Below are 15,556 nucleotides of genomic sequence, written 5' to 3' on the forward strand. Positions count from 1 at the left end.
CTAGTGATAGGACTAGTCAAGCAAAATCTATTGAAATTTATTGAAGCCTGCTGCTTATTTATTTATTAATTTATTAAAAATTATTATTTCTAAATTAAAAGGTTCAATAAATCAACTGGACCTTGTGTGTGCTTCTTCTGTAGGCACATTGGTTAACTACTGTTGGCTATATATATATATATATATATATATATATATATATATATATATATATATATATATATATATATATATATATATATATTATGTTAACAGGTCATAGGAAAAATTACTTTGACTCAGACTTTGAACTACAGCCAGTACTTGACTCAAGACATACAGGGTAGCTTTAAGTCAAAGCCCCTAAAGTTATTCAGAAGAGCAAAAAGGTAAAAGTATTATGACCAGGACCGCTGTTAAGATTCTGTTGGGGGTCTACTAGTTACAGAGTGGGGGCACAATGCAATCACATACCCACCTTCAACACCACATCTGAAATTATGCTTTCCCAATCATCCTCTAATTAAGCACAACATTTCTGCAGGCAGCCTTAAGTTACAAAAATAGGGTTATGTTCCAGAAAGGTTTGTAAATTCTTAGATCTACCTAAAGGCTTTTTTTCTGTTGAACTTGGCATAATGTCCACAATTACCAATAGCATGATTTGCCTCTGGAAAAAAAAAAAGCTACTAAAGATGGAAGTTTTCTGGAGAAATCTAATGTTTGGAGGACAATTTACTGGTAATTTTGTCTTGGGAGATCATTACAATCTGTACAAAAACAAAGCACCATACATGCCTACAACAGATAAAAAAGTTGTACTTAGAACTACCACAGATCAAGGCCCAGGTGTTGCTAAATGAAGTGGTGAAGCAAACAAGATGGACCGTTAGACCTTCGGGAAACAAAAATAACTGGATAAGGTAGATGATACATTTTTATTTTTAAGTCATTGCTATGCTCCACAAAAGCCATGGCATGAGAAGTGCTTCCTTGCACCCCCTAGGTTATGTATGAATATAGAAAAAGATAAGCAGTGGTACTGATATCTGCCAACAGCCATATCCCAATCATACAATAAATCCTTACAGCAATGTTCCTTACGATTAAAGTCTAATAATACAAACAGAAGGTCTCTTAATCACTTAGACTGATGTAAACATATGAAGACTCTCAGTGACCAAACTTAAAGTTGACTGCTACATATCTATGGCACATTCTGTGATGGCCAAGAACGCCTACACTGGGTTGTAGGCTTAAGTTCAGACTGTGCTTACTACCATTAGAACTGATGAGGTACATGCCTTAGGGCTTCTAATACTATAAACATCACTATTATAAAGATTACAATTTAAGTTTTACCCAGAGTGCTTTCTGTACTGGGCCCGAACCACAAAGAAATGGAATAAGCATCAAGAAAAAGTAGCAATTACAGAAAACCCATTCACAATGAGGAGATACAAGAATGGGGAAAACTAATTAAATTTTCACTTTACCAGCTGTGAGACAGAAACTAATGCAGTTTAAAGCATGTTAATTTCACAATTAAGGCTTTTTGCAAGACTCTCAAAGGTTATGAAGTAGTCTATTTACAGACCCTGTGTACTACAACTCTATGAAGGCTTGCTTAAGAATTATCTGGATTCTGCCAATATACTATTTGCCATATGTAACTTAACTGTTAATAAACAATTCTACTTCAATGCATCACTGATAAACACACTTTGTTAAAACAATCAGACTTTAATTATTACGTTAATTCCTTGACTGATGCCAGAAAGAATATAAAGAAGGTTAAAAAACAGCGGCAAATATGCATTACAAACTGTTACCAATGATACTGTATATTAATTTCAAGATCAAAGCCTGAAAGAGCTATTCTGGTATGCAAACTACAAAATGCATATGGATGCTAAGTGCTGCTTGGCTGTTAATATACGGCTTTTAAACAGAAGTAGCATGCACCTGTCCTTGAGGAAAAAGTGACACTCTGTTATGCAGTTCTATAACCAAATGTTCTGAATTAAATTAACAACACATTAGTGAGTAGTTAGATATGGAGCAAAATATGAATTTTAAACCATAAATGCATTGAAGTGTTCAGAATGCACACAGTACTACAACAGGTTAGAATGCTATCAACAAATTTCCGAGCCATGTGTTCTTCAAGTACTACAATAACTTACAACACAATATGCAATGACACCTTGCTACACAGAACAAAGAAGTACTGTCTCACTTCTACTATAATATATCATCTTGTACTGCATCACTAAAGATACACAGATTATCAACTATCTCTGCCCTCCCCCTCGCCCCAACACTATGGGCCAACTGAAGCAACTATGCCCATTTGTCCCCTCAGTGGACAAACGATGACTGCGGTGCACTTAACCATTCCCACTGCACATACCAAAAACACTGAAGGAGTTCTGTGTGCATCAGGCTTCTGTGAGGAAATGTCGCAAAATGTTGTGGGTGATATAACCCTTCAGACGTCCCTGTTCCATTCACAAACAAGTGCCTCCTAGGGATATACAGTCATCTCCAGGAATTCTAGCATGGAGTGTACACCCTGGGATTGTGTGCCCCACTCCTGACAAATAAACAGGAACTACCTTATCACCTCCCCTACCAGCTTCTCCAGCAGCGGGACTACTAACTAAACCTGGGATGTCTGGGCCATATGCGGTCTTTATCCTTCTATAACATGGACCTGTCTATGTAAAGAACATAATGCATTAAATATGGGTAAAAAGAGCCATCTGCCTCTTCTTAAACCACAATCAATGCTTCCAAATTCCCAGCCAAAGAAAATAAATACTGAACTAGATCTGGGTAATGGTCACTATTAATGTGAAACCTTGCTACCATATACAAAAAACAAATAAGAGAAAAGGGGGTTGGTGCTGATGTGTGTGTTTTAATGTAAAATACTGTTCTTGAATGGAAGGTTTAATACTTTAGCACCAGGAGCTAAAGCAGTCTACTTCTGGTTTAGGAGTTTCTATTTCATCTTCATTAAGAAAGTACTTAGCACCACAGACAGTTACTTCACAAATGCTCCAATACATCAAAGCCAATGCACAGCAATAAGACTTGTTAAAACAACTTTAAGCCTTTCCATTAAGCCAGATACACAACCTCCTTTTAAACTGAGCATTACTCATTCCTGGAAAGGTAACATATTTTCACCCTTCTAGGCTTTGGCCCAAGAAGTGTTAAGACTGAATACACCATTATGGTCACAATGAAACCAACTGTCTAATAATGTAAAAACAGGTGTCCCTTATAGAATTTGTTCTAAAAACGTTCTAAAAGTCTGACTGCAATATCATTGTTCTCAACAGAACTGATTTAAAAAATTATTAAAATAAGGAATATTCTTTAGTTTATCAAAATATCTAACCACATTCATTAATAAGGTTCAAGGGAACAAAACTTTAGAACATTTAAGATATTTCTATTACAAATGTTTCTTGAAAAAAATGCCATTTTGACCACATACTAAGTAAAAAAAAAACTTGCTTAAATGCTCAAGGAAATGTTCAATGATTAAGTTCTCTCAAAGAAAAAGAGAAGAAAAAAAGTGACCTGTTAATCAGCACCAGACACAACCATTTGCTTTAAGTTAAGCCTAGCTTCAGTGAGCTGCAGAACTGAATTGTGGAATGAATAAATACAAAGTGCATGTTCTTTGAGGCTCAAAGGTCTACAAACAAATGGATTTAAAATGCCATTTTCTGCTCAGTCAAAATCCAGGAATTTGTATTTTCGTGCAATGTCTTTGCCAATTTATTTCTTTGGACCATGTCTACTAAACCAGCTTTTGAAACTCCTACAGAAAAGGAAACAAGCCAGCCTTCATAATCCTGTCTCAGTGATGCACACAGTGAAAATAATATTGTTATTGTTCCTTCATATTGTTCTTTTATATGGGTTATGTTCTGGTGTCCAGGGTTTTCATATATTCCTGCAATGCTTGTAACCGTGCATCAATCTCAGACAGGTCTGCGGAAGGGTCAAAAAGGTTTTCTAGGAGCAAGCAACAAAAACAACAAAAATGTCAGCACTGGAAAAAATGCTTTTTTTTTTTCTTTACTTTCACAACTTGAACAAAGTTTCAGATTAGTAAACAAACTTGTACAACCTAAAGCTATGAGAGAACACCACCACAAGACAATTTTATTTACTTATATTTTGATTACTGATGTTATTCAACTGGGCTGAGAATCATGCTTAGTGGAATCCTACAGAGAAACTATCTATATTATATAAAACAAAGCATAATCTGATTTGCAAGCAATACAGAACTAGAGTAGCAGACAATGAAAATGAAAATCCTTAAAATGCCTGTGAAATCCAAGTGAGTATTCAACATATTGAATGTGTAAGGCAACCGAGGGCAGAAAGCTGCATGCTAGTAAGGTAAGTGTGGGTTTTGGGTACTAATGCAAAAACTTTCAGAGCCACTGAAATTTTTGTCATTGGGGATGGGTGTGCCTGTGCAAGTGTTTGCAAGTTATGATATGAGTTAAGTAAGGTAGTACAGTGTTTTGTATTGCTGTGTGTGGTACATGTCTGAGACTGCCTTATACAGTGGATGTGTTACAGAAATTTTTTAACGTAAAGTGCAGGGTACAGTTAAGCAAGCATTAGCAAGTTGGCGCACTTTCTGCCAGGAGTGATATTTCCAGTTGTTGGTTTTAATGAAATTGCTAAAATATCTAATTTACTTAATTTTAGTGCACAACTGTGGTGGTGGTGCTGCAGTAGCGTTGTCGCCTCACAGTAAGACATTGTCCTGTTCGATTCTCAGCTAAAGCGTCTTCTGTGTGGAGACATGCGTGAGTAGGCGTACCTTCATTGAAGGTTGTACGTCAGGGCTGGCAACTCAGTACGTAAAAATCTACTGCCAATCATTAGCGGACCGGAGTTCCGCTGTGGCGACCCATAACTGGGAAAAGCCGAAAGATACAAGAACAACAACAACAACCTTGGGCAAATCTATGTCATGATGAGGCTTTAGTTTGGAAAAATACTGTGAATTAGCATGGTGATCCTTAGTCGTATCTGCCAACGTCTCTACAAACTCAATGTTGGATGACTGGTATTTGAGCACCCAGTCAAGAAAACTTTCTTTCCCTGTCTTCTTTCCCACTGTAGTAGGGAAGATCAAAAGCTGGCTGAAGTTGTGAAATTCCTTTGAGCATGGATGGTTTACTAGGTGTAACCAATCTAGGTTAATGTCACCTAAGCATAAAGCTCTTTAGTTATCATTTTCTTCCCATGTCAAATCAGCTTCCAATATCTTCTGGGGTTTGTTTGGAAGAATGTTAATCTGTTATAACTTACAAGACAAGTTGACTCAGTGGTAAGCTGATGACAACTGCATCCTTACTTTCAGGATGTGTGTGCTGTTAAAATAAAAGCAAAAAGCCACTTGCTGTTATGTTTTTATATAAAAAAATTGCATTGAATGCAAAGTTTTTTCTGATGAAGTGCTTTGGACAAAAAGTGGATATTCATTCATTCATTCCAGTCTCAGTACAGCAAGTGGCTTTTTGCTTTTGTGTTTGATTTGTCACTTATGTGCCTTTCATCCTACTAAGTGTGTATTGCTTTTCATGCAGAGAGACAGTTTAGGACATCATAGGATAACACTGCCAAACAGCCTGCAGCTTTCTGCATTCTATTACGTGTTAAGATACTGTGGTTTGGGAGGCTGATTTCTATAATTTCCATGTGGAACTTAAGTCATGTCTTTGTAATAGCTGTTATATCAGGCTCTTACAGAACTATAACAGCTTGGAGCTGGTCAAATTTATAGCACACTTTGGACATATAGGTGCATTTTTCTTAGATATCTGACATTAGCTCAGGAAAATGTTGTGTAAAATGGAATACTATTGCTTGGGTAAACAAACTATTACTTCCAGGAAGTTTATGAACATTGTCTACTAAGGTTAATAAGTATCTGATCCAACACAGTTATTTGCAGTTGCAAATTTTTGTTTACTTACTGTAGCAGAGTATCATGATGATGAGGGAGAATATATGCTAATATACAGAGTCAGTGACAAGCTAAGCATGCCAGCCAACGCATGCCATTCACAGGTTACTAACTCACCCAGCAATGGAGTCAATACCTGAAGTAGTGCTTGGGAATTCCACTCCTGTATCTGCTGGTGACCAACTGCAATTATGTGTGGTGGGAACATTAAAGACAGGTGGTCATATGAAATTATCAAAAGTAAAGATACTTGGGTAAGTGTTAATATTTAAGCAGTAATCCACAACTGTGCATGGGACAGGTATATCAGGATTTACACAAGGTTGGTGTGGTTTGATTAAACAAAGGCAACTGTGGACGAATCCTGATATACCCACAAACAGGAGTGGATTATTGCTATTATACAATGACATTACTTAAAAGAAGTTCAACGGCGAAGGGAGAATCGCAAAAGCTGTTTTTTTTTTTTATGCCAAGATTTTACGACAGACAGTGATTCTTTAGTCTTGCAAAGAATACCCGAATTTTCACGTATTTTGCTTTGTCCTCTAAGCATATGCCAACAGAAAGTGTGGCCACTCAATGGTACTTCAGCAGCAGGATTTTGTTTAGCTATATATGCTTAATTTACAATGGGCATATTGAATAGACTGCCCGATCAGTGTGCTCTTTTTTGAGTAGCAATGAGCCATTATGGTATAATTTGCAAATTAGTCGGTAAAAAGAATAAAACTATACGAACCAATGCTGCTAATGTCAGGAAGTCTAAGAGGGGCACTAGAACTAGAAATGACAGTGATTTTATGCTGATTCATTTTGACAAGACAAGAGCATTGAAGACAGCCAAGAAAGCAGGCAAGCTAATGTGGAAGTGCAAGACTTGTTTCTTGTGACTACCACAAGCTTATTTTGTAAACATGAAACATCTTTATTGAATTATAACTTATGAGACAAGTAACCATACATTTATATAAATGAAAACAAAGCATACTGACATATTTACTGTTGCAAACATTATACTTTACATGTAATCTTCTATACAATCATTGTCAATTGAACATTGCATAGCTCCTTCAATCCCTGCATTCCCTTAAACTTCCAGTTCTTTTATCGCTGTTACTATATTCACTACTTTTACTATGGTTGGTTTAAACTTTGATTTCCATTTTCTAATAATTGCTTTTTTTGACAGCCACCAGAATTAAAACTCAGTAAGGCCTTACTATGTCTAGACAATTCTAATTCTGTATCTCAACTCAAAAAAAGTTACACCAATTTGCTCACTCAGTATTTCTGACAGAGTACTCTGCAAGTAATTTTTAGTCTGCCAACTCTTTACACTACCAAAAAATGCGTTTCCAATTGCCACTTTCTTCCCCATCACACCTCCAACATTTGCAATCTACCTGAGGAAAAACACTTTGAAGCCTGACTGGAGTATAAAAATACCTATGGAAAACACTTCCAAGCACAACTCCTAAATCATCTAGACTCTGTTGCATGTTTGGGAGTCACACATATATCCTCCAATTGTTACTTTGTGAATTACTTATCCAGTCTCTCTTACCAATCTTTTCTAACCTCCTCTGATTTATTCCTATAGTTATCATGCAATATTTTATACTCCCGACTAATTATCCCTTTAACAGCAACTTCTGTTCTAGATTCTACTAAAACTCTACCAGTGCTAGTCTTTAACTTAGGACCACCCCCCCCCCATTCCTTTCTATTTGCCTATACTCGTGATATTAATCCTTTAGTGGGAAGGCGATCTCTAGCCTGTAGTCCAAATTAATTCTTAGCTTCCTCCCATTCTATTACCTTTCCCTCTCTACTTATTTGCTCACAATAATTTGGTAAATTTGCCAGTGTTCTCCAGTAAATTTCAGGTCTCCTCTTGCCTATTCTCTGTAGTCATATTGGCAGAATCTTCTTTCTCCATTCCCATGTTGACTTAGTTCTTAGAATACTTTCTGCTAGTTTATAAATATAATATTCTGCATGGTTATTGTTATTCTTCTTAAAGGACAACAATGGGATTCTGTTATTAAATGCTCAAATTCTCCATCCTTTTTTCTCCCTATTTACTGTCCCTGCTATGAATAAACAATACAGCATTTAAAATATTTTGGGCGGCCACGGTGGTGCAGTGGTTAGCATTGCCGCCTCACAGCAAGAGGTTCTCCGGTTCGATCCTCGGCTGGGGTGCCTTCTGTGCGGAGTCTGCATGTCCTCCCTGTGGTCGCGTGGGTTTTCCTCCGGGTGCTCCGGTTTCCTCCCACATCCCAAAGACATGCTGCAGGTGGATTGGATATTCTAAATTGGCCCTAGGTGTGCATGTGAGTGTGCCTTCTGTGGAAGGTTGGGCGCCGGGCTGGCAACTCGACACCGTAAAACTCCACTGCCAATCAATGTGCGGACAAGGTGATCCGCTGTGGCGACCCCTAACCGGGAAAAGCCGAAAGAAGAAGAAGAAGAAGAAGAAGAAGACAGCATTTAAAATATTTTAAATAGACTGTTTCTCTCCACTAGAACAGTACGTTACTGTACTGTGGTGGTTTCACTTTCAAAAAACTTTTGTCCCGCCCTGGTAAAGCTTGCTGCAGTCTCCAATTCATTGATGTCATCAACACCAATGAATACAGGTAGTTTTTTCTGGTCAATTCCTTCTCCAAACTGACAGCTCCACGGCCTTCCTAAAAACCCACCCATGCTGTGATATCACAGCTCCCTGGTCCTTCCCCTACCATACAGAAAGTAAAGGCTAGAACAAGGAAACTGTACACAAGTCAAGTCTCCTGCTGTGGGCACTCAATCACAGGTGGTAAAACCTCAAATTACTCTTAGCACTTTGACATATAGGGAAGTTAGGTTTGAAGGGGGGTAAGTAGTACAATTCAGGCTTCACAAAACACATTCTAAAATGCAGCAGCAGTAAAAAGCACTTTGAAAATATGTTCTGTGGCATTTGCACTGTTTGTGTTTTAAGTAGTCACTGAATGGCATGAAATGTTATTTAAAACACTGAAAGCAGTGTATACATGTAAAATCAATGCAGTGACAAGAGCTTTAGGAAGAAATAGGCATGCATGACAATTTTTTTTAAAGACAAGCACTGCATTATGGGACAGACTAAACAATCAGAATTATTTCAAAATGCCAGACCCCATGTGGTCAGACTCAGAAATTATGTATAAAAATATTTAAAAACCTGTAAATAGTCCCAGAGTGGTGTTAAAATGTAGGAAACACCAAACTATGATTAAATAAACATATTTTTGAGTCAATGGGTGTGGTTCTCCTTTACGTATCTATATCCAAAACCCCATTCTCTCCTTATCTCCTTATTTCTTGAGCTTCTCCCGTTTCATCATCATCCCTTCCCACTTTGAATTACATATTTCTGATTGTGCTATGTATAGGGGCCTTAACTGTGTAGTGCTGAAATACCCCCTCAAATCAGGTAATCCTAAACCACCTTGTTCTATTGGAAGGATCAACTTATCACACTTGATTCTTGCCATCTTCCCCTCTCAGATAAAATGCTTCAACTCTAACTGTGATCCAAAACTTCTCTTCTGATTGATAAAAATATGCCTGACCTGTGTAGAAAACAAAAGGGATTAAAACATATTCACTGCTTCCATCTTGCTATCCATAGCCATAAAACAGAGCTTCCAGTTTTAGTCTCTTCCCACATATAGTTATAGCAACTATAACAGAGTCCTTTTCAACCCATACTCCTAAGTACTTCATTTTATCATAACCCCATAAATATGGATATTGCTGAACCAATTTGTGTGTGGGTACATCGTTTATAGCTACCACCTTTGTTTTATCTTCATTGATTTTGTATTCCCAAAAGACATGAAACTGTCTCACAATGTTCCACAACACTGAAATGTCCTTTTTCTAGTTTTATCAGATACAAAATAATATCATCTGCAAATAAAGCCAACTTCTCTTACCATACCAAATTATATCCTTGAATATCTGAGTCCCTTATTTTCTTTGCCAATGGTTCTAAATACAACACAAATAACAAAGAGGAAAAAAGATGCCCCTGACTGGTTCCTCTGTTCAAACAAAACTTATCAGAAAGGAACCCTCTCACTTTAATTTTCAGCTCTGATCCTTCATATATCCTCCTAAGTAATCTTATTGTTGTGTTAGGAAATGCAAATGCTTCCATTGCCCTACTCCTAAAATCTTAGCATACTCTGTCCTCTCTCTGCAACAAGACTCACTAACAATGGCATTTTCTTACATTTTGCTTCCCTCTGGATCATCATTGTTCTATTGATTATCTAAATGTTTGCCTTCCCCTCCGCAAAACCATACTGATCCATATCGATCAATTTTGGCATCACATCTATTCTTTTAGCCATTACAGATACAAACATGTTATAATATCAGCTTAGAATTGAAATGGGTCTATATGAAGCTAGGAGGGAAGAAACTGATAAAGATCTGGAAGGTTTTATTTAACAGTATTTTAAAAGGAAATACTGTTAAATAAAACCTTCCAGGTCTTTATCAGTTTCTTCCCTCCTAGCTTCCAAACTTTTACATAAATAAAATCTATTCCTGAGACTTTTCTGTAGATTAGTTATAAATCACAATTTTTATCTCATCTCTTCCTATCCTGTTAATAATTGAGCCTCATCAACCTCTAACCTTGGCATATTTAATTCTTCCATAAACGTTTCAATTTTCACCTTGTCTTGATTTCCACATTTCTCGGTTTTATACAGATTTTCATAAAATTTCTGAAATATTTCTAATACCTCTACAGGATCTCTGATTATTTTCCTTGTTACAGGCTCCATAAGTTTGGCAACAACCCAATCTACTTTCTGTTGTCTAAGCCATTGTGCTAAAAACGTTGTGCTCTGGAGTTATCAAAAACAGTTGCTTAACAGCAGTCTTTCTAAACTCGTTCATACTATCCAGGTTCCCCATTATTTTCTCTTTAGCACTCTGCAATTGTGCTTCTTCTTGTTCTGGGAATTCTACATTAATTTAACTGTTGTCAGTCGCTCTAAATATTTTTTGCTACTTCTTAACCATATCTCATTTTCTTTTATAGCTACCCTATTTTAACCTCCACTTTCCTTTTATCCCACTCCCTAGCTATATTTTCTGAAGAAATGTCTATATTCCCTAATAACTCCTTAATAATTTCCACTACCCATTCCTTTAATTCTTCTCTGTTTAACAGATAAGAGGGGAAGTGCCATTGTCTCATTTTATGTCATCACCTGCATTTTTATTTTAGTTATTATTTGCACTTCATCTCAAATAGTTATTGCATGTGTATCAAAACTTTCAATTAAATGAACATCCCCCTGCAAAACATAATTTCTATCTAGCCTAGCCCAGTTTTTGTACCTTGAGAAATATGCAAATTCTCTTTGAGCTTCTACTACAGAAAGCACATCTTACATACCAAATCTTTTCATTAATTTCTTCAAAAATCTACCTTATTTTGTTATATTTTCCCTTCTAGGCCCCCAGATACATCCTCACTGTTGCAATGCAAATTCCAGTCCCCACCTGTAAGTAATATTCCCTGCTGAAAGCTGATTATTTCTCTCATAATTGTCTTAAGCTCCATTGTAGCAGTTTTAGGTGGAATATAAATCCATACCAGCATAATCATCCTCCCTTGCCAGTAGCCCCTTACCACTACAAATCTACCATTATTACCTTTTCTCACACTCTTCTATCATTACTGGAGCTTCTCTAGCAATGAAGTGCTCCCCTTTTATATTAGCTCCAGATACTCTGCTGAATAACCATCCTAAAATCCTTTATCATATTCACATGCTCAATTCTTTCCAAATGTCTCTCCTGTAGCATAGTCATATGCATTCTGCATTTCTTAATATAGATCACTACTGTTTCTTTTTTGTATATGCCTATGAGACCATTCACATTCAAAGTTAATATGGAAAGTGTTGCCATTATAAAAATAAATTATTATTCCCACTTGTTATGGACAGCAGTTTTTTTTTAATGTCTAGTTTTACTGTTTGGGCAATCTTCCATCTCTCTCAACTTTCTGATTTGAAAGTCTGGATTTGCACTTGTTTCTGTCCTGTAAATTATTTAGTGCAGATACAGATTCTTAGTTTTAGCACTTAAATTTGTTTATTCATGCTCAGCACTTGTAAGCACTAAATAAGCTAATTACTATAGCACTCAATCTTCCTCATTACCTAGAGGAAAACAGTTTTTCTGCTTACTTTTCTCACTGGCTTAGAGAAATACAGCTCTTGTACTCACATTCCTCACTTATCTAGAGGAAAACAGTTCTTTATTCAGGCATGTCCAAGGGTCAGCTCCCAATGTTCTCTCCTGTCTATTTGATGAATCTGGGCATCTTGAGGCAATGTAGAAATTGCCTCATGTACACAGACAACCCTCTCCTCCTACCACCTAACACTACAACCTGTGAAAGATGCACTTATCTAGCCAAAATGGAGGTAATGCTCTCTCCAAACCAAGACTGGACTTGACAGTCATGAGGAGAAGGTAAACATTTGCACCACACCACACTCATTACATAGTCTCACTCAATCTACACCACCAAAATCCACACATAGTAACACAAAAACATTTGCAGAGGCTCTCAATAATCTGCCTAAGCAAACGAGACCTCCAAAGCAGAAATGCAAGCAACCTCCATTCCCCAACACAACCCAAATGACACATAGCCTACAGACTCAGTGTGCCACTCACCCACAGCCAATAAGGCAAAACAACGTACCCAACACACTAGTCATAGGTGACTCTATAGTCAGGCACACTGATGTCCCACTCACCAGGCTAAACAAGGAGAAGGTTACTGTCAGCTGCCTGTCAGGTGCCAAAATCCACCACATAAACCACGCACTCAGGTCACTCCACAACAAGTACAAATATGACTCTGTCATTGTCCATGTTGGTGTGAATGACCTGAGACGTACCTCCCTGGACTACATGAAAAGAGACATGGAAGAGCTCTCCGATCTTGTAGCCCAGGCAGGTATGACCCTAGCCCTGAGTAGCATTCTGCCATCGCCCAGAATGACACCGCAGTACAAGGACAAAATGATTGACTAAGCTTCTGGTGTCATTCTAAGGGGATCCAGTATCTGTCTGCTTGGGATGACATGGTTGACAGGCCACGATGCTTTGCCACAGATGGCCTGCACCTGTCGCCCCTGGGATTCCGGATACTGGCTAAGGCTCTTGCTGCCCCATACTGCCTTTTTTAGGCAGAGTTCAAATAACAAATTCACCACCATAACAGGAACAGGCAAGCAAAAATGGAGGGTAATGCTACTCAATGCTAGAAGTCTAAATCTCAAAATGCACTTACTCACTCGAGACACTCCTTAAAATGGAGAATATCGATATCTGTGCAGTGACTGAGACCTGGTTCAAGACTCCAGACAGCACCTCTACACTACCAGGCTATAACTCATACCACACTTTTCGGCCATGTACCCTGGACCGAAACACCATAGACTGAGGTGTGACCATATTCATTAAGGATATCCACACCTCCAGGCTAGTTGCTCAGCATAAAGCATCCGAGGTTATCCAAGTGCAACTAACTCTGGGCAAAACTGCAATCCAAATTGTAGCTTGCTACAGATCCCCCACCATGCCCCAGGATTCCCACACTCCTCTTTTCTTGATGTACTGAAAAATATTAGGGTTCAACAAAACACCCTAATAATGGTCGACTTCAACTACCTCACCATTAACTGGGAAAACTACTTATGTACCAACTCCTTAGCTCAATGCTTTCTGGAATTCATAAACTCCAATGCCCTAGATCAACTTATCCACACCCCTACCAGGGGCAACAGTACTCTAGACCTAGTCATTACCAACATGAGTGACTGGTGTTCCAAATTTGAAGTAAACTCCTCGTTGGTCCGATCCGACCATAAGCTAATCACCATTGATATCCACATCCCGCCCCCACCCCCATTAAGGAAACCACAGTAAAAAATATCTCCAAAGCCAACTTCATGCTTCTTAAGGCAGAAGTGGTTAACTTCATGACACCCAAGCAGATGGGCAATACAGTTACAATTGCTGAATCCTACACAAATGCACTCTATAAGCACTTACACGAGTGCATGGATCGTGCTATCCCAAACAGAACTAAGACGGTAATCTCAAAAAAAAGGAAGCCAATCTGGTGGTCCCCTGCCATAAACAAACTGTACAACAGAAGGAAGAAACTGTTGCAAAAGAGAGTAAAATCCCATGAGTGGAGGAGCTCCCTGGTCAGCCTCAGTAAGAAGCTGAGATCCCTTATAAGATCCTCCAAAGCTAGCTACGAAAACAAAATCACCACTAATTCCAAGGACAACCACAAAGCATTCTACAGCTACATCAAGAATCTCGATGGCAACACCCAGATCTGCTCTGAGCTACAGCGCAAAGGCACGAAAATTACAGAACCAACTGATATTGCCAACATCCTGGCAGATAAGTTCAGTGCTAACTTTACCTCCCATCCCCTAAAAGGCCCATATCTATATAGGAAGAATGCAGAGACCCTGTAATCACAACTACGCAGGTAAAAGCTGCACTCTCTAAAGCCAAAAACACAGCATCCATGGGATCGGACAACACCCCAGGCTGCGTTTTACATGAACTTCACAACAAACTGGCTCCCCATTTAAGCACCATGTTCAAAAATAGCCTCGCATCAGATTTTGTGCCCACTGAATGGCGCACAGCAACAGTTAACACACTCCACAAAGGGGGAGCCACCACTGATCCCGGGAACTATCGACCTATTAGTCTGACGAGCCTGGGCTGCAAGGCCATGGAACGTATCATCATGGATCTCATAAACAAAGACATTGGTAACCTCCAAACTCCTGATCCCACCCAGTTCGGGTTTGTGAAAGGCAGATCATGCCTCCTGAACCCGATCAACTTCTTTGAGGCAGTCACCAAAGCCGTAGATGAGGGAAAGGTGATTCACACAACCTATCTTGACCTCGCCAAGGCTTTCGACACCATCCCCCATTCTGGAATTATAGCTAAACTCACTAAACTAGGTATATATCCCTATGTCACAGTATGGGTTGCCAACTGGCTCAGTGACAAAACCCACACTGTAAAAGTTGCAGACTCCAAATATGACCTCAAAGCAGTGACAAGTGGAGTAACACAGGGTTCCGTCTTGGGACCTCTCCTGTTTGGTATCTACTTCTCTGAAGTACAGGCTAACACAGCCTCTGGCTAATGAAGTTCGCAGATGACTGCAAACTGGGAGCCATCAAGCCCCCAAATGATGTGGACATCCTACAGAAGGGCCTCACTGAGACAGATGCCTGGTGTCAGTGCCATGACCTCAAGCTCAATGCCAAAAAGTGCAGTGTCATCCCCTTTGGTAAAAACTCTGTACCCATAAACTACCACATAGGCAGCAATCTACTTAACACCGAATGCGTGACAAGAGACCTTGGGACCCAGGTGGACAGTAGTCTCTCCTTTGATAGTCACATCGCCACAGTAGTCAGGAAGTCCTTCTAAGTGGCACACCTC

General features: G+C 38.7%; 1 protein-coding gene across 3 annotated transcripts in view; it reads right to left on the reverse strand.

Annotated features, from left to right (window-relative positions):
* Positions 1–342: 342 nt before the first annotated feature.
* CCDC61 (coiled-coil domain containing 61) overlaps positions 343–15,556 on the reverse strand; it is a 934,642-nt gene continuing 919,428 nt past the window's right edge. Inside the window, exon 13 of one of the 3 annotated variants that reach the window (XM_044087587.1) lies at positions 343–4,014. In XM_044087587.1, coding sequence (XP_043943522.1) covers positions 3,920–4,014 — 95 coding nt within the window. In that variant the 3' untranslated portion in view covers positions 343–3,919. The remainder of the gene's footprint in view (positions 4,015–15,556) is intronic. The other 2 variants (XM_044087502.1, XM_044087417.1) reach the window with 2 other exon arrangements.

Source organism: Protopterus annectens, chromosome 1.part0, assembly GCF_019279795.1.
Source record: "Protopterus annectens isolate FY-2018-M chromosome 1.part0, PAN1.0, whole genome shotgun sequence".
In the NCBI taxonomy this organism is placed as follows: domain Eukaryota; kingdom Metazoa; phylum Chordata; order Ceratodontiformes; family Protopteridae; genus Protopterus; species Protopterus annectens.